We start from the raw sequence: 20,857 nt of genomic DNA, 5'->3' as shown, positions 1-20,857 counted from the left end.
AAATATAAAAAGTTTGTTTTCCAATTAACTGGTCACATGGAACTATCTTCACCTGTCTTTTATTATTTCAACTATGTAACACTGATACAATCATACCTTTCCCATGAAGAGTATTTTGTCCAAAGCATCAATATCACGGAGTTGAACAAGGTTGAAGTCTCGATACACTTGATTTTCTGCTAACAAGTACATTAAAGCTGCTAAAAGCATTCCTAATTCACTTATCCTTTCACCTTGATCATTAACACAATATCTGAAATATGAAATATCAAAATTAAACTGTTGATTAAGAAAAGAAATATTTTGAGCAAATAAAGCTCTAGTAAGAGCTTTAATTCTCATGTTATGGCAATGCACATCTGCCATTATCTAGCTGTTTCATAATTAGATGAAATTTCTATAACACTAAGACCTTTCCAAGTGGACTGCCTAGTTACTCCACTAATAAAACTACTATGAAAGGGAAGAAAAATTACTGATACTTCATTTAGTTTGATGTTACTGTATTAAACATTCCTGTCTGACACTGGTAAAACTTGACAAATTAAAAATGTATTTTCTTAGCAAATTAGCAAACACTTTCTATCATTACCATGAAAATGTAATGAAAATGAAACCTAAAATCTTCGGCTAAATCACTGGATAACATAAATCCCATCCTCTAACATATCAGTCACATACTCAAGAATTCATTTTGTTTAATAAACTACAAAAAGATGCTTATTGGGAATCTTCTTAACCAGAAAATACATCTTTCATGAAATAAGCAGCATGAAATAAGCAGCAGTGGAATAGCGAGTGGATAAAGGTGCAAATTTTTTAAAGCCAATAATGCAAAAATGACATTTTTATGATAAAATCAAGTTTTACATATACTTACCTAGTAATACTTAGCTTAGAGTTTCTACTCGAACGGCAGTTAGAATTCTGTACTCCACGGTAGTGATTCTTTTGTTAGGTGACTATGCCCCGCCCACTTTCGGAGTACGAAAGAGGAACAACATCGCCAACACGACAATTTGTTTATGCAAAAAAGAGCCCATGTGCAGGGAGGAGGGTGGGCTCCATCCGTAATTACTGGGTAAGTAAACTTAATTTTATCATAAAAATGTCATTTTTATGTATGTAACTTACCCAGTAATTACTTAGCTAATTCCACATTGAAAGGTAGTGGGGAATCATGGACAAAAGCTTATGTTATAATTGATGAGATAATTGTTGTTCCTTAGCTGGTGAGAGAGCTACTGCAGGTAGGTACTGCCTTTGGTGGCGCTCACCTCAACCTGTAGCGATGTGGCGGCACGGCCAGAAGCGCCTCTACAAAGTGGGACACTTCGCAGCGAAGGAGTACTCCAAAGGCTGACGAAGTATATGATTAAGCTTTGCAACGAAGGTGTACACCGAAGACTGACAAAGCATACATAATTGCCCCTGTCCTAGGCACAGTACCACAAAAATAACATACCAGAACAACAAAGTCGCCTACACTATAATTAAACAATGATTAAACGATAAAAACCAAGACTACTACCCAACACTAAAAACTGGTGGGCACTCTAGGCACGTCATACCCTCCACACCATTTTCAAGGCGAAGAGAAAAGGAAAGGCTGGGACACTTCCTACACTTCCTCACCCATCACTATGCCAGCTACGGACACAGGTCCCATTTATCATAAACTGTTTCGACGGCCCACAAATAGTGCATCGCAAACACTGACTTGCATTTCCAGTGAGTTGCCTCCAGGATTGCAAAGAGAGAAAGATTGTGTTTGAACGCTACCGAAGTAGCAACTGCTCTTATCTCGTGCGCTTTAACTTCCAATAGCGATAAGTCAGTTTCCGTTAACTGAGAGTGCGCCTCAACTATGAGATCCCTCAAGAAAAACGAAATGGCGTTCTTCAATAGGGGTCTAGAGGGGTTTTTTACCGAACACCAGAGATTACTAAACTGGCCTCTAATCTTCTCCATCCGTTGTAAATAATATCTGAGGGCACGTACTGGGCACAGCTCTCTCTCTCTCTTCCTCTTCCATGCCTATAATATCCGATAAGCTTGAAATCGAAAAGGAACGGGACCAGGGATGTGACGGGTTTTCACCTTCCGCTAGAAATCCTAGCAAAAAGGAGCAGACTGCATTCCCTTGCGAAAAACTGATCCTTTTGTCTATTGCTTGAAGTTCACTTCCTCTCTTAGTTGTTGCTAAGGTAACCAGAGAGTTTTCCAAGTCAGATCCCTTAGAGAGGAAGAGTGCATAGGTTCAAAGCAAGGGTCGCAAAGCCACTTAAGAACTACTTCAAGATTCCAAGAGAAAGACTCCTCTTTCTTGGACTTGGAGATATTGCAAGACTTAGTTAGATCAGACAAGTCTTGACTGTTCAAGATGTCTAGACCCTTATGCAGAAAAACGGAGCTGAGCATCGCTCTGTAACCCTTTATTGTTGAGACAGACAACCCTTTTATAAGATTTCAAATACAGAAGGAAGTCTGCTATCTGAGCGATAGATGTTTTCGAGGAAGACTATGTCTCTTCTACACCAACTCCTAAAGCGTGCCCACTTAGCTTGGTAGACATTATTGGAGGAGATACATCTACATTTTGTGATAGTCTCTGATACTGATTTAGAAAATCCTTTCGCTCTGACGAGTCTGTAGACAGTCGAAATCATGTTAGGGCCAGAGAGGATAGGCCTTGATGAAACTTCCTGATGTGGGGTTGTCTGAGAAGACTTGGAATCTCGGGAAGGAGTCTCGGAAAGTCTGGGAACCAATCCTTCTGCAGCCAGTAGGGAGCCACGAGAGTCATCCTTACATTGTGATGTGAGCGAAACTTCCTCACTACTTCCCGAATCATCCCGAACGAAGGAAAAGCATAAAGATCTAGGTTGGGCTAGTCTAGGATCACTGCATCCATTGCCCAAACTAAAGGGTCCAGAAAGGGGGAATAGAACAGAGGAAGGCGGTAATTCCTGGAAGTTGCAAACAGGTCTATGTTTGGTTGACCCCATAATTTCCAAAGGCTGGCACAAACACGAAGATCTAGTGGGCAGAATTTGCTTTTGACAGCTCAACTTGTCCACCAGGACATTGCACCTGCCCTGTATGAACCGGGTGACTAATCGAGTCCGATTCTGATCTGCCCAGCATAGCAGGTCTTTCGCTACCTTGCAAAGTGAAAATGAGTGGCCCCCCTTGATGTTTGATGTATGCTAGGGCAGTGGTATTGTCCGCATGTAACACTATAGTCTTGTTGTGTACCTTAATCACAAAGTGTTGCAGACCTAGATGTATCGCCTTCAATTCTCTCATGTTGATATGAAGCCCTTTCTCCTGTGAAGACCATGTCCCTGAGACTATCAGAACTCCCAAATAAAAAATCTTCTGAGTGGGAATCATTTGTGATTTCTCGAAGTTCATTATTAGTCCTAATTCCTGGGTTAAAATAAGAGTCTTCTGTAAGTCTTCCATGCAGCGTTTCTTTGTGGGCAAATGAATTAGCCAGTCGTCCAGGTATAGCAAGATACTGTATTCACTCCCGCTAAATGTAGCCAACACGCCAAAGGAGCCAACACTCACGTGAAGACTTGTGGGGCCGTCGAGAGACTGTAGCAAAGTGCTTAAAATTGATACATCTGGTCCTCAAAAACAAATCGTACATATTTCCTCGAGTCCAGGTGAATTGAAATATGGAAATAAGTGTCTTGCATGTCCAGGGAGATCATCCAATCTCCCTGACAGATGGAGGCAAAAAGAGAGTGGATGGTTTTCATGTTGAATTTTGGGAGTGGCTATGGTTTACCCGGGCAACCCTATGTTTGGCGTTTTCTAGTCAGAACCTACCACTAGATGGCGGTAAGCTCTCACAAGAAAACTGGCGGAACAGTACTCAACAAAAATGGCGGACAGAGGACAACTGGAGCCTTTGCTTGTTAGCGGTCATTTTTACACATTTCTGATTTCGGTTTCAGCGTGGCAGAACGGCGCTTCGCGCCCTATCCACTTTTTGACTGATTCCTGGCAAGCACGTATATCCTGGCAAGCGGTAATATAACGCTGCGCGTGCTAAACACAGGGGTTACAGGGGGGAAATTGTACCCCTAACATCTAGTTAGCGATGATTTACCATCCTAACCAAGAAAATCCTACCGTAACCCCCTTCTATTATATAAGTATAAAACACACATACCTTATTCGAAATTGAAATTATCGGACCAATCTGGCAAGTCGATTCTTCTTCTTTTGTTTTCGACCACGGGCTGTTCCGTTTGTACAGTGACGTCCCGTGTTTTTTGAGCGTCACCGGAATCAGAACGCATTTTCCTCGGCGTTGACTCCACTTTAGCTAATGGATATGTCCGTTTAATAAGTTCTAGAAAAGCTTTGAACAGACACTCAACATCAGAGAGATACCTTTTTTTGATGCAATATATTGAAAAATATGAGTTGTACAGGTGTTTTACTGTATCGCTTCTTGATAAAACATTTTGTTTCAACACATGCCACATGGATTCGATAGTGTTTGTGTGGATGCTTTTGTCTTTTGGATCAACGAAATTTCAAGGAATAAATAATGTTCAGGTGATCTTTAAAATGCTGGCTCAATGTGTGGTATGATTTCCAGTAATCTGAAATCACAGTTGAGTCTGGATGAATATTTTTTATTAATACTGGAAGTAGTGTTTCAGCAGATCTGTTGGGAACGACTTAAAAAAACCTGTCCTTTGTTTCGCGATCAATCCCACCTAAAACCCAACCACCCTCAACTTGTCTGCCCCTATAAAATTTTCTCTTGCCGAATTTGGACGCGTCAATCTCAACTTCGTGTCCTGGTCCCCCGATTTTGTGATTATCTTTCAACAAAATATTGATGCCCATTTCACAGCAAAGACTGTACCAGTTGACTACTGTGTTTGGTGAACTGATTTTCAAGGTCATTTGCATATATTTCTGTGGTCGTTTGTGAATCCACCTGTGAATAAGATACAGTATAGTACTAAAATCAAGATGTGACCGAGAGAAGAATGAGCCATTCCTAATTGAAATGCTTTTTCTGCATTTTCTTAAATTGCATCGCCATGTATTTTCATCTTTCACAAGACTAACTTCTTCCTTACACTGTTCACACAGACCACTAAAATCGCTTAAAAGGCCACTTTTCATCAGAAACAAATGCAATTCATTTTCATTGTCACAATTTCACCAATTCAATAAGTCACCAGGTTTGCAGCAGCAAATTGAATGTGAGAGGGATGAGAAGACGCCATGTTAACAGTTTGAATTCTGTGCTAGAATGGTCACGCTGGGTCAGGTCGCTGGGTCGAGGTCTAACTACTTACCTGTGCGGAGGGATTTGTTTGTCGCGCGGTTACCTGGATAAAGGATAAACTACCCGAACTTCGTTTTTTCTACAAAGACGTTCAAAGCACTTATGTTTTGTACAGGCCTCCAACCCCATGAAGCCTTGGGCACTACAAAAAGGCGATTGTGAAATCCTTTCGAGTCTGCCTTTTTTACTACTTCTATTGTTTCTTTGCTCAGAAGAGAGGACACTTCCTACAATAGGGCAGAATACCTCTCCGATCCTATGGAGTAAGCCGTCAATATGACGGGAATGTTGGTCAATGTTGGATTCTCCTTGAAGGGGATAGAGTATCCCTCCTTTATAACTTTCACCACCCACTGATCTGCTCCTCTTTTGCTCCATCTCTCCCAGAAGAGACGAAACCTGGCACCTACTGGAGCATGAAGGACTAAATTCTCACTCGCGTGAGGATGATTTTGAAGATGATTTCTTGATCGCTTGGGGAGCAAATCTAACTGATCCTCGAGACCTGGAGCACGATCTCTGATTTCCTCCACGAAATGGCTTTGGTTGCTCGAAAGGAGATGAACGTTTAACTGAGAAGACAGACCAGTCCCTCTGGCACTTCATCGATTGGGTCAATAAATCTTGCACCGATTTCTGGTGTAGACTCGCTGCAATCTCACTTACGGTGGGCTGTGGAAACAAATGATGTTTATCCAGAGGGGAAAAAAGGAGAGCCGATTTCTGTGGGGCCGTAATGCCCTTCAATGTGAACAAGATCCAATGTTTGCGCTTCTTAAGCACACCCATGGCATAAAGGGCAGCTAATTCCTGAGAGCCATCTCTGACAGCTTTACCTGCTCAGGAGAGAAAATTAAACAGGTCTGCGACTTCATCACACAAAAAAGCTGGTTCTTGAAGCTTCTTGGCAACTGCTCCCAAACACCAGTCGAGAAAACTCAACACCCCGAAGGACTTAAACTCTTCAACATATGATCCATCTCCTGTGCTGAAAAGAATGTTTTTGCTGAAACGAGAGCCGATCTACGCCCCGAGTCAGTGAGCGCAGAAAAGTCCCCCTGCGAGGAGGCAGCCACTCCCAGGGAAGGAGCTTCTTCCGTTGCATACGGCAAGTACCGCATACGCGCGAGACAAGAGGGAGGAACACTAAAACATGCTTTCCCTTGATCCCTCTTCTCAGAAAGCCAGTTCTCTACTTGGCGAAGAGCTTCCTTTGATGATTTAGAGAGAACCATCTTAGGAAGTCTCGTTGAATCCAAGGGCTGACTGCTCATCAAGAAAGACGAAGCTGGAGAGGAAGGAGAGGTCGTAGTGAAAAATTCCGAAAATTGCTGCAGAAGGAACTTGAGGAGTGTCGCATATGGCGTAGATGATGCATCCTGCTCCCCTTCTTCGTCTTCAGAAGTGATTGGAGATGTAATCGAGTCTAATTCAGGGGCTGTCTGTGCTGCAGGTTTCTGTAAAAGATGAAGGATATTATCCAGTTTATGTTGCAAAGGTTCAAGAGCTGGGTCCAATGCAGGAGAAGGCTTAGCTGAAGCTGCAGGGCGCTTGGAGTCTTGAGGGGGCTCAAGCGCTATTGGAAGATCGGAAGCTTCAGGGCACTTCCAACGAAAAAGAGCGTCCGACCACCTTAGGGCGCTTGGCTGCTTCAGGGCGCTTGGCTGCATCAGGGCGCTTGTCTGCTTCATGGCGCTCATCAAAGCGTTCCACCAATAAGGGACGTTCTGAGGGAACGGCGCTTACGTGAAATCTGCAGCTTCTCGCCCGAGAGGTGTAGCGAGCTAGAACCTCGCTCCTGGTGCTGAGGAGAGGAGAAATGCTCCAGACTGTCCCACTTGCTACACGAAGGTTGAGGACTGAAAGAAGGCTCCCTCATTCTCTTGTAAGGGAGATGCAGGGACTGATCTTTATCAAAGAAACGTCTCTTAAGCGGGCAAGATTCATCGGGGAAATGACGAAGATGGCTCTTACGAGGAGAGGATTCCTCAGAACTAGACGGAAACCAATGCACTTCCGAGACGCCTTTCCATCGGCTGTCTCTAGTTGCAACCTGGGATGCAACAGGCTGGACTGAGGGGACGACTGCCTGTGGGCAGACCCCACTGACCTCCCTTGGGCTACTGGTATGCCTCCTCCCAGATAGTGGGGAGTGTGGCAGGGACCGATGCCTAGGAGAATCAGCGGGACGAGAAGACGCCTCCTCCTCTGACACTTCACCTTTAGCACTGTTTTCAAACTTGTCCATCAGGACACGCACTGATGCCACTAACTGGGCCACTGTACTCACTACCAGATTTAAACGTCGTTCAACCTTATTCTCAAGGCTGGCGAAGCGATCAGGTTCGGAAGTGATGGAGCCAGGAGGAGGAGTAATGCAGGTGGGGAAGGGTTAACAGTTGGAGAATTAACAGATACAGTATGTCAGCCTTATCCAACCTAGGAGTCAAAGCCTGACTAGCTAATTTCCCGCTGGCTTTAGCGGCTGCTTTCCTCTTCCTATCTCTTTCTAGCTTAGCTAAATGAGAATTTAAGGTCTTCCATTTTTGTTCTCCCCAATCCCTGCATTTGTCACACGTCAAACCTCTAGAGCAAACTTGTCCTCAACAACCGGAACACAAGGTTTGAGATTCATAAGTCAATTTTGTCATCCAGATATTGCAGCCTTTACTGCAATACCAGAAACTAGAACTACTAGTGTTGGATATATCCTAACTAGTTGAAAAGGTCAAAATTGTGAAAGTCAATATGAAAAAAATGCTGAAAAGGATACAAAAATACTTCACCAAGGAAGAAAATTACGAATCCAAAAAACTCTAAACTGCTGTAACTACACCAGGTGTTGACACTACAAGTGGCAGAAACAAATTGTTGTTTTGGCAATGTTGTTCCTCTTTCGTAACCCGAAAGTGGGCGGGGCATAGTCACATACACAAAACAAAAGAATCACTACCGCGGAATTCAGAATTCTGACTGCCGTTCAAGTAGAAACTCATAGCTAAGTAATTACTGGGTAAGTTACATATTTGAAAATGACAAATATTCATATTCTTCAGTGGGAGAGTACTTAGCATGAAGGGACTTAACAAATACTGGTCTGTTTCAACTACTTAATACAATTTAAACTACTTAATAATATAATTTCAGATAACTAAAACACTTCACAAACAATTATGATATGAAAGAGGAAAACCTGTACAAATGACACCTGATACTTACTTTGTTAATTGGTCCTCTGAGACATGACCAACAAAACATTTCCAGTTGATAATAAGCGATTCCATCAAATCCCGATTTACCAACATAGCAGGTACATGCGATGCAATGGTGTAAACATCACGACAAGCCAAGTACTGGACCACACTTGGATAAATACAGCCATCCAGCAATGCCTTTAATAGAACATAATATTCCAATTGTTTACTTTTACAATACAATACTGTACTAAAATCATAGTAATCATTTTAACATAATTTTGTCTTTTATAATAGAAATCAATAACTCAACTATGCCAGTAATCCAGATCCTTCACTAATTAGGCACCAATTTAAGATTCTCAGGTATCCACAAGTTGTTAACAATGCCAGGCCCACAAGAGTTACCATGCAAATACAAATATCTGACTGTACGTTGCACTATACCATATGGTAAGGCGATAATTTAGTAATTTTACATAATTCAACGCAGGTATATACAATAATCAGAAAATTCTTGTGCAAATAGTAAAAATTAAGGAAAGACACATATACCTCATTTCTGACTGAGTCTGGCCTCAAGCTTAATACCATTTATTTCAATATCAAGTGGAAAGTTTACATATTAGATTTTTAGTGCATTCTGTACAAAAATATATATTAAATATTAGTATAATACAGCATAAAGTATTACAATAATACATAATTTCAGACATGAAACTTTTGAAAATTATCTCATCAATGTTTTCACACAGCATTACTAAGACTATTATCACAGCATTCAGTACTAACAGACCTACTTTTATATATGCAAATCATTCTGATCATGAGTTTTTATGGCTTTCTTAAATGAGGAAAGTTGTGAAACAAAATATCAATAACAACACAAGTGAGAGGAGAACATAATGCATACAATATCTTTTGAAAGTTACAATTGTCGGAAGACAGAAGTACAGTAAGTCTCAATGTTCTGAGCTTTGCTGATGTGAACACAGGTTTATGGTTTTTAATTCCCGTTTTGTTTACATAAGTATATATGCCTATTTTGGTCATAGATTTTGATGGATCTCTTGAATTAGTAATGTTGAGAAACAAATATCCATTCATTACAAGTGCGAGGAATGCATATAAACAATATATTTTGAAGGTTAAAAATATTGGAATGAGGCATTAGGCTGAATGTTCTGAGTGTCATTGATCTGGCCAACTTTTTTTTTTAGTAACTTTCAAGTTAATGACTGTTCTATTTAGGTGTCTGCCCATTAATGAATACTTCTGAGGATGGTCCTGCAAGCTGTCGAATACAGTAACAAATTCAACAACACATGTGGGCATAATAAATAATAAAGTATTGTATGCACTGCCCGTGAGCAGATGCGTGCAACTGTCTACTGACTATATAAGAGTGAGTAGCTAGCATTTTGTGCTCACATTCTGGTACTTAAAAATCTAATGAACATTTCATCCAAATCTCTGTGTGTACGGTATGTGTTTTTTTTTAGCACCCGAGTTATGTTAAAGCAACACTGCTATTTATTTGATATGATATCTGAAAATTTATAAACATTCTCACACCATCATAAGCTATTTGAGATTAGGCTATCATATATCAGTTTGAACAATGGGTAAATATGCAAACACTATATTTACTGAAACACATACTGAATTACATTTGATTAAGGGTTAGTATTAACTTCATGAAAACTTGGTGCAAAATAGCAAAACAATGCAAGGAGAAAGAAGGCATACACAAAAAGGCAGACAGACATACATACAATTGCTTAATGACCTGAGAATATTTACATGTGAATTTGATGATTTCTACTATAGTTTTAATAACATACAGTATATATACACTGTCATTAATATTTTATTGAATATCAAATGAATTTAAACTTTTTTACATTCTCAGTTCACATCGATTACTTGTTAAATCCAGCTTCTGTAAGCAACCATAAGAATGTCTGTCTGTTTACTCCCTCTTGCTCCTTTGCATTGTGTATCATTAATTTACTTTATAAAATGTAATTTATATAACAAACATTGTATACCTAACCAACACAGTTTCAACTAATGATAATACAGTTCGACTAAACTGAAATAGCTTAAGGTATGTTTTAGACAGAGTAAGGATTGCTTAAATTTTCAAATGACATACCAGATACATAACAATAGTGTTGTAATATATCTTTAATATGCCCTGCACACACAAACAAAGATTTAGATGAAATGCTTATAAAATTTTAAATGTGTGTATACCACAATACAGTACAAAATTGTAGCTACTTGCTCGAGATAAAATCAAGACACATATACATACATAAGCAGTGCAAATTGTAATTTTTTATCATTATTATGAATGCATAATATTTTTGTATTCATTACTGAATTAACAGCTTACAAGACCCTCCTCAAAGCTTACCATAAAATAATCCTACATAACAAGAGGGAAGATACCATCGAACACTTTCACATGACTGTCACAGAGAGAGAGAGAGAGAGAGAGAGAGAGAGAGAGAGAGAGAGAGAGAGAGAGAGAGAGAGAGAGAGAGAGAGAGAGAGAGAGAGAGAGAGAAACATCAATACATTACCTTCATTGCCTGAACTCCCGGTGTGGCTAAGGGAGACGAAAGAATGCGAAAGACTAGGGAGCTCCCCCGTAGGAGAGCAAACTCAGCACTGAGTTGGGGCGAAGAGTGAACCGCTTTGAGGAGGAGTGTGAGAGCTTCAGCCTGTTCACGTTCCTCTCCTTGAACTTCAACCACCTATAGGTGAATCAATATTCCACTTACAATACAAATCAAGGCAGTAATAATCAAATTATTAAATCAATCTGATATGCCCCTCCATGCGGTAAATCATATTACAGCTGAATTTGAAAAGAAATAATTCTAAGGACTAGTCCTATTCAATTTAAAACATTCATCTGTAAAAGAAAAGAATACCCTTAGAGAAATAAAATGACACCACTCAATACTAAGACCAAAAACTGCAAAAGATAAAGATTCCTGACTTACTTCGATTAAATACTTTATGCATACTAGTACCTTCATAAATATGGATAAACATCATGCACATCATTAATATTAAGTTACAAAACTGCAATTGCACCATCAAATTCTTAATGTTTCCTAGTATTATCATATAGCTCTCCTCATATCAAAGCTATCAGGAGTGTTAAAATACTGGGTGAATAACAGAACCTACTCGAGCAAACAGATAAATAAGATGAGCAACTCCTCCCATTTGAAGAAGAGCCACATCAGGTCCCAAAGTTTTCTGAGGTGTCATTTCTCCAAACAGCACAGCAGTTTGTGTGGTGCATGAAGGATAGTAAGTTCCTGTGTCTGAAATTAAAAATTAATGTCAATCCAACTGCAAATGCACAAGACCATGGTAAAAGATGAAGTACACCTACAGGTACACAATAAACACTAAACAATTACCAGCATATTCAATATACAAGGAAAGTACATTTGATTTACACTGGGAAAATAAACCCGACATCTCTATCTTGTGGGGATAATGCTCTTTCTTCATGTAGTTTACCATACAAGTTACATAATTACCTTCCACAGGGAAGAACTGAAGGATTTTTTCTTAAATAAAATAAAATACATTTTGCGTAATAAATGGAGGCTGTACAAACACTTTACAATTGGATAAACTAAAAATGCTGAAGGTTCTGAGAAAATTTATAGAAGCTGTCTTCAACACTGGATATACATTCTGTTGTTAATGTTTTACTACATACTTGACAGACTGCTACTGAGACTATATTTTGTGCAATAAACTGAAGCTTTATCTTTAATGGTCATATTTGGAAACCATAATTATCAGAGGTTTACTACTTCAGTGTCTCTAAATGAAGAGGATACCAAGAAATTTACAGTGTACCATGAAACATTTAAAAAGCCAAAAATATGTGACCATGACTTCTGACCAATTTCACACAAAATATTTTCACAAAGTTTTCAATCATGTCACCAGTCAGAAAGACTTTTTAATGCCTCCCTTGCTTTATTACAGATAACAAGAAAAATATGGGCCAGAAACTCCAGTGTTATCAATATTACCTTTGTGAAGGGCCTTTCCTCCATAGACATCTCTGTTTTCATCACATTTAGATCAATGCAGTATTATAATATTTCAATTACAATTTTTTCAATTGGAAGAGTTCTAGTCCAAGGGTTCGAGTTAGAAAATTATTACTTTTTGTCAAAACGGACATTAGTTTGCCTTATCATATTCCACAAAATTATCAATGGGCCTCTTTCAAATTATTATTCAAGGTAACAAGAATACTGTGTAACAAAGTGGTATGGAATCTCCAAATCACAACTATCTTCCCAACTTGAATGTGCAAATAACTATCTATGTGACCTTTTCAAACACTCAATTTCTAAATAAATAAATATGCACCGTAGTTAAATTAAATAATCAACATATTAAAAGAATATCAGAAAAATGAATTGCAAATATGATGATTCAGAATAGTAATATAAATATATTACTATATATTACACAATGAGATGCACAGCATGGTAATGCTTTCTGGTGCAAACACTGACTAAAAGCAAGTGTAATTTATTAGTCCAAACTAAACTTTAAAAATAAAACCTTCATGCCAAAAAGACTTCCTTTTCTTATTCTTGCCTTTCTTACATTAAAGAAGATAAAAATATACAAGAATAAAAAGATACTCCACCTTGCAATGATGGCATGTGAGGTTTATAACACAGAAATTCTGAAGGCCGTTGTGCTGTGTGGAGCAGCAAGAGGCCCTCTTGAGCTGGTCGTATTAAGGTCTCCATCTTTGCATACAGAACAGCAAGATCTATTCCAGTTGAAAGGAGCTTGGGAGAGATATAGGGTGTTAAGAGTATCCTCTCATCCTTGCCTGTTAAGGGAATCAAGCTTAGGTAATCCTTTCCTAAAGCAATCAAATACAGACAGAGTTCTCTACTCAAAATTGGCTCCCTGAAGAGGAATGTATTGGCCATCATGAGTTTATGAGAGTGACTGAAGCACAAGCTGCCACGCCTTATCCGGTGGAATGTTAAATGGTCATCATCTGATGCCTGTCCTGATGAGTTAACCTGCAGAGGAAAATTCTGTCTTACACATCAAAATGCAGTTGAAATTTTACAAATGCATAAAACAGTTAAAACATACCAGATGTAGCCTACAAAAAAACTTACATAAGCTACAACAACATATATGAACACTATGGCCTATCATGACGCAGTTCCTTAAAAACTTTAATTTTCTGTTAATTTTGTACTGTGGTATATCCATACTCTTTCAGACAAAGTAAACTACTTAGGATGGTTTACCACAGGGATTTGAAGTTTATACTTAATTATGAAAATGCTAGCTTTGAGACATACTGTATAATGGTATAACCTGTGAAAATTTTGCTATAAATTTGTCGTCATCTTCATCACCACCTCCAATTCTGCGTGACACAAAAGGCCTTTGTGAAATTTTGCCACATGTCGTTCCCATACTCTGACCTCAACAAACCTGTAGCTTCCCTTCCCATACATGTCCAAGCCATCTTTATCTTTCTTTCATCACATCTTAAGTACATGAAGAGCTTTCATAATTTCTGTTATGGTATCATTTCAAACTATTCAGCCATCAGACTCCCAACTTTCTAAAGGTTTAAATTCACAGAAAGGGCTACATGATTCCCTGCCACCTTGTATAAAGGAGAGATCAGTACTTACAGCTAATAAATATATACATACTTTATACCTATAGCTCAAAGAATAAGACTCACTACAGCCCAATTACATGCAATTATTTTTATATGCATATAGTGCCCAAGCATTATTATCTAACCCATTTTATTTTTAAAAACTACATACAGATCCATTTGCTTATACCAGATCTTGCACCTGGGTCACTTACACACACGCACACAAAACACACACTCACAGATAACCACTTCAGACATTTCTACATCTTGCTTAAGAAAACATTTGAAATAATAAAAGTTTAACATATCCTTTGAAGATACAGGCGGTCCCTGGGTTACGGCTGTCTCAGCCTACGGCGAATCTGTACTTAGGGCGCTTTTTCAAATACAGTATATTCATAATAAAAATCAGGCACCGCAACAGTGCAGTACTCGGGTTATGGCGCCGTAACAACACCGAAACTAGTGTTATGGCGCTGCAATGGCGCCGAAATCTGGATTACGGCACCGTTAGCGCCGTAACTCGCCGGCACTATAAATTTTTCTTACGATTTTCAGGTTACAGTAATTTCCGACTTACAGCAGGCCGCTGGAACAGAAACCCTGGCGTAACCCAGGGACTGCCTGTACTGAATAGAAAAAAATCTTACCTCTGGAGAGTAATAATCAGCATGACCAAGGAGGAGGTAGGAAGGAGTACTCTTTTTGATTGAGCCAACAGCTGGAATTACCAAATTGACAGCATGACAATTTATCGCATCTACAAAAACAGCCATCTGAAAGGAAGAAATATACTTTTTCAGTAATGACAATTTTAAGATTATTGTAAAAGTTTATGCGGCTACAGTAGTAGCAATCATGACTCAAACAGGGGTGGGGTTGACGGCATTTAACTAATATGCTAATGAATAATTTCTCCTATAGGGATGACTTTCAGATAGTAAGTTGGCTAAGGCAGCCACTACCTGTTCATATACCACTGCTAGAGGGAATATATATACAGCCCTTCTGAGGACTGGCATTTTATTCACGACTAACTGACGACAAACCAAACAGTATATCAAACAATATACTAACATTGGTTAAGCTAAGAACAATTGATTCCACTTATCAAGTACTGTAGTTTGTCATCCAAATAATTTAAAATCCACTTATCTTTCAACAATAAAATAAAAATTATACCCCTATAATGAAATCAACACCTAAAGCAATAGTATGCACAAAAATGTACTACAGACAACAATGTATGAAACTGAAAATCATCACATATTAAAGAAAATGAACATACCTTTAGACTTCCTCCTCTTCTAACATTGATAGTAGGTACACAGAAAGCAAGATGGTGCCACTCTCCATCACACAGCCCAGCATGTAAAACCACACCATGGCTTAGTACTGCACTTTCCCCGTCAACTTCTCGAGTTACACACACCTGAAGAAAATCTGCCAAGGGAAAAGTTTATATAGTTAACTTAACATCCCAAGCCATCATCTCTCAAAAAAAATATCCTGTCAAAGAATCAAGACAAATTTAGCCACATTCAATTATCAATGAGGAAATCACTTAAAAAACTGGATTGTTTTGTATAATTAAGAGGTGTTATTTCATAAATTTTCTGGAAAAAACACAACAAAATATACAGTCCTAAGACATAAAGCATACTTTCACAAAACTATTCAGACAAACCTTTTGTAGGGTCTAACCACAGGGAGAACATTAGATGCTGAGTTCCAACAGATAACAAATGTAGTTTATTTAAAGTAAGTTCACTGCTCACAGAAAAAGTTGATGTTGCACCACCTGTCAAAAGTAATAATAGAAAATTAATATAAAAACTTCATTCAATATACTTTACATTTAATGAGATAATGTTATTCTGACATTTACAGTATACTACAAAATGAAGGATTATATTAGTTACAAAAACAAACAGCGTACGTTTTTGAAAACGTAGAAAATCCAAATACTACAACATCAATAGTCACTAGAGTGATGTGATGCAATTATTACTTTTATTTGGTTATTCTGTCAAGATACCCTCAGCTAACATTAGTTCTGAGAAGAGCTTTAAGGACTGAGATAATAACCAGGTAATATCCATTAAACACTGTTATTAAGTCTCTTGTTATAAGTATTTAAAAAATAGCACAAATGTCCTTGTTTATACTTTACCAAGCATGGACCACTATGTAATTTTGATTTTTTACCATTTGAATAGCTCTCCCACTAATCCAAAGAAGCCCCAACAACCAACAAAGTCCACTCATGGATCAACTCTCAAAACACAAATTAAACAATTTTTCAACCAATACATGAAGCAAGCAGGGAATCCCTGAATTTGGCAAAGCCCTCAGGTAGAGGTAGCAGTATGCACATCAGCAGGTCAAATTTCAAGACAGAGTGAGCACTGGGTAAAAGAATGTCACATAAAATATTCCTCCCCAACGGTTTTTCATCAGGCATTTGAAACTCAACTCCTCAATGAAGGAGATGGTGACGTACTAACCTTGCCAGAGGCCAATGAGTTCAAAAGGTGCGGCCCTAAAAGATTATAAAGGCACTTACTGCACCTCTTTTGGGTGAAGAGAACCTAATGATACAACAATTTTTCACACACACACACACACATGGCACATTTGTTGCAGTGAACACTACTGACCTCTACAGGATACACACATCAAGAAACAATTGAATTACAGGCCTTCCTGGGCGTGACAAACACCACTCACAAACAACACAAATGATAGTATCTACTAAATTTCAATTAAATTAGCTAGAAGGGAAATTCATAGTTCCTTACCAAAAAAAATTAAATCATATGATGTGTTTCACAAACAAAATACGACTTTACACTTGCAGATACTACATAAGAAAGGGAAGTATAACAAGGGAATAAAAAGTATAAAAATGCAAGTACAAAACTGAAAGCAACTAGTTACAGCAAGAACAAAGGTATAACTGAACAATTCTACAATTAGGCTAAGCAGGATATGCAAATGCAAAGATCAAAATCACCTGCCCAAGTTAATTTACTGTAAAACAAGGTCAAACATTCCTCAAAGGTAAACCAAACTAAAAACCCACTACAATGCCCAACAACTTCTAAAAGTGGGACACTCACAGTAACGCCAAGAAGGGGGTGCAAAGTGCAGACCCCCAAGCACATAATACTAACGAATGATGGAAAAATCAAGAAAAATAAAAAAAAACTTGCCCCAACAGCAGGAGAGGCACCTACAAACATAAATGAATTATGAAAAATTATGGCACAATAGTACACTATAAATTACTTGGAAGCTGCAGCCTTCACGAATCAACAGTAAGAAAAGTTTGGGTAAGAATGTGAGGTACAACCCAGTGATTCTTTTACATTTCCTATTCCCCTGAAGCTTAAATTGTTATTCTGCATTTTGGAAAGAGCATGTTAGCTTTTGGGAGGGGATGGGAGGGGGTTACATACAAACAGTAAAGTCCCCACATCCTTGTCTGAAGTCAGAATTTCTGGGACTTAACATCTGATTTCTTGCTACAAGTATTGATATTTACACCACATCATCCCCTTGTACATACTCTGCCCGCATTACTTCTACCTTTCTTACTTTGAGTCCCATCTCTTGAGATATATGATGCATTCTATCAAATAACTTTTGCATATCTGATAGCATTTTCCTGCACAAGGCAACATCATCTGCATATTCTAAGTTTGTCAAGTTTCCACTGTTAGTCTATTATAAACCTTCTCCTCCACCTCCAATGACTTTTTTCATAAAGACTTTGAGAAGGGCAAACAGCACAGGTAAAATAACATGGTTCTTTTATATCTGCATGAAACCAAAGAACCAAAAATGTTAACACAGTCAACAAAAAATTTTATAATCAAGACATTTACTAACTGCTTAAATGAGTAGAAAGATCCAAATAGTAACAAAATATCAAAATAAAAGTTACATAAAGTATTACAGTAAAACAGCTGGTAACATAACAAATTTAAAATAGAAAAAGCATACCATCACCAAAGAAGAGAGTTCAAAGATTTTTAACTTACGTGAGAAAGACCCACATCTGACAGCAGTATTAAATCCACTTTCTGAACCCCAACTCAAGCTAGAATGTGAAGATGGACGCAGTTTATTTTCAGTAGCTGACCTGTAAAACATACATAATAATAACCGAAATTTATATTACTTCAAAAGTGATGAATTCTGCATATCATATACAGTAGAACATTTAGTTATCAAATATCTCATGTCAGTTTTGTATACATACCTGTCCCGTATACATAACCATGAGGTACAAGCCAATCCAGAATTATATGGTGACCAGTCTAATGTACGCGGTACGGGACACACTACACAAGATATTGCAGCACATGAAAGGATCCCTGAAAAACAAATTTCAAGAAAAATAAAAGATTCAAAAGTGTCATAAAATATCACTAATTAAAATATTGTAAAAACTGAGATATACCAGGCTATTAAAATATAAAATATGTACTCAGGTTTACTTTCCTTCACATGTGTTTCCAAAACTTGCCAAATTTCCCTAAAATTTTTCTACCATCACTTTGAAGCTGCATTTGCAAACAATTTAAGTATCTATGAAATGCATGATATTGGAAAATCTTCATAATTTATAAACAACAACTTGGTAAAATATATTTGGAAATCCATACTGAAGTTGACTAGTTCCATGACAAATGTCACAATCAAGATTGCATCCTCCATTTGCTGCCAGAATGAAATGTGATGTCAAGGGAGAATAGGATTTTTTACTATGTCTGGTTTATGATCAGAGTATTAGCAGATGTGCCAAAAGTGTTTGTTCTACTAATCCACTTCTTGCCAAACATGTCTGGATTGTCCTAAGAAGATATGAGAAACAGCAAGGCTTTGAATGCACAAAGCTTCACACCTTTTGGAGGTGGAGCACAGATTGGATTACAAGTCACTGGGATTCCTACAAGCTTAACTCTCTCAACATACATTCTCTTTTCTTTACTCCAAGGTTAATACACTGAAGTTTCTTTAAAGAACTTTTTGCCTGTGTATCATACTATATTCAAAACGTCAATATGCAATCACTGATTCATGAATAAATTTGTTATGTTCAGTTATTTTAACAAGTACTAAATATTATTCTTATAATAAAAAAAAACATCCACTTTTCAATCTTAATTTCTCCTTTGGCTACATAGGATATTATCTAATAGTACCACTAAAATCCCTTGAGAGAAAACACACTCACAGATTAAAACAACTTCCACAATATTTAGTAAACCTATTTCTGAGTGATACCTCTAAAATCAAGAGAGAATAAAAGACATCAAACACCTCACATAGCTTACATTCCAATAACATGTCTCAAAGAAAAGTTTCATTTGTATTATTACCTGGATATTAATTCAGGTTTAAAAATTAAATTATTTGTGTGGGATTAATTCAAAATTTACAGCTCCATAAGAGTTTTCCCAAAGGTGAATAAATTTTAACTATTTACATCAATATCTAAAAGCATGGGGCAATCAGACAATTAGAACTTGTCTTAACCTATGACAATGAAGTTTCTCTCTCTCTCTCTCTCTCTCTCTCTCTCTCTCTCTCTCTCTCTCTCTCTCTCTCTCTCTCTCTCTCTCTCTCTCTCTCTCTCTCTCTCTCTCTCTCTCATTCCTTTACTAATAAATTTCAGAGATTATACACTTTACTGTGATTGTTAAGCATGGATTTCGCTACCCATAAACTACCTATGTTACACACACAACAATGTGTATGCACACTGTGTTTTTTATGGTGGTATTATCATTATAATATTAAACTAAGCTGAAACTGTATGCTAACAATTTGTGAGATTCAACAGTAATGTTTTTACATACCAATATGAAAATTTCAACAGTAATGTTTTTACATACCAATATGAAAAGATACCCAAACTATAACAGTTGACAAAGCACTTCAAATAGCAAATATGTTCTAATGACCTTTGACCTTCATAGGTCAAGCTCAGTAACCAAATATAATGGAATAAATACAGTATTATAATTTATCATTACTGGAAGGTGCCATTAGTAAATGGATGTGGTCGGGGCAAGAAGGAAAGGATGATCTAGGAGAAAATGGATACACTGCATTCGAGAAGACAAGAGAGACAACGGAGCAGATAAAAGTAGGGCATAAGATAGAAACACCTGGAAAAGGCCCATTAAAAACACTGACCCCCGCTAAAGATTAATCAGAAGAAGAAGAAGAAGAAGAAGAAGAAGAAGAAGAAGTAGAAGAAGAATACTGGAAGGCAAGACATTGTTATATCGTATAACTGTCTATGAGGCCTTTAAATCTATCTTTCGGGAGTCTCGGTATAATGCTGTATGAGCCATGGCCCATGAATTTTAACCAGGGCACAGTGGTGGCCTGTCCTATATTGCTGCCAGATGCACGATTATGGCTAACTTTAACTTTAAATGAAATAAAAACTACCGAGGCTAGAGGGTTGCCATTTGGTATGTTTGAGGATTGGAGGGTGGATGATCAACATACCAATTTGCAACCCTCTAGCCTCAGTAGTTTTTAAGATCTGAAGGCAGACACACAGACAAAGCTGGCACAATTGTTTTCTTTAACAGAAAACTAAAATGTGGT

At 37.9% G+C, this 20,857-nt stretch overlaps 1 protein-coding gene across 10 annotated transcripts in view; it reads right to left on the bottom strand.

Annotated features, from left to right (window-relative positions):
• The window catches only part of mv (lysosomal-trafficking regulator mauve), a 284,471-nt gene that overhangs the window by 98,549 nt on the left and 165,065 nt on the right, over positions 1–20,857 (bottom strand). For 9 of the 10 annotated variants that reach the window (XM_067101421.1, XM_067101424.1, XM_067101413.1 and 6 more), the window contains exons 13-22: positions 18,492–18,606; positions 18,271–18,371; positions 15,912–16,025; positions 15,513–15,667; positions 14,875–15,000; positions 13,229–13,619; positions 11,728–11,867; positions 11,112–11,285; positions 8,546–8,718; positions 97–253 (exon numbers count right to left, since the gene is read on the bottom strand). In XM_067101421.1, coding sequence (XP_066957522.1) covers positions 97–253; positions 8,546–8,718; positions 11,112–11,285; positions 11,728–11,867; positions 13,229–13,619; positions 14,875–15,000; positions 15,513–15,667; positions 15,912–16,025; positions 18,271–18,371; positions 18,492–18,606 — 1,646 coding nt within the window. The remainder of the gene's footprint in view (positions 1–96; positions 254–8,545; positions 8,719–11,111; positions 11,286–11,727; positions 11,868–13,228; positions 13,620–14,874; positions 15,001–15,512; positions 15,668–15,911; positions 16,026–18,270; positions 18,372–18,491; positions 18,607–20,857) is intronic. The other variant, XM_067101420.1, reaches the window with a different exon arrangement.

The sequence above is a fragment of the Macrobrachium rosenbergii genome, chromosome 57 (assembly GCF_040412425.1).
Source record: "Macrobrachium rosenbergii isolate ZJJX-2024 chromosome 57, ASM4041242v1, whole genome shotgun sequence".
Classification (NCBI taxonomy): domain Eukaryota; kingdom Metazoa; phylum Arthropoda; class Malacostraca; order Decapoda; family Palaemonidae; genus Macrobrachium; species Macrobrachium rosenbergii.
The sequence above is the reverse complement of the archived record's forward strand: the minus strand, read 5'-3'. Positions and strand labels throughout refer to the sequence as shown.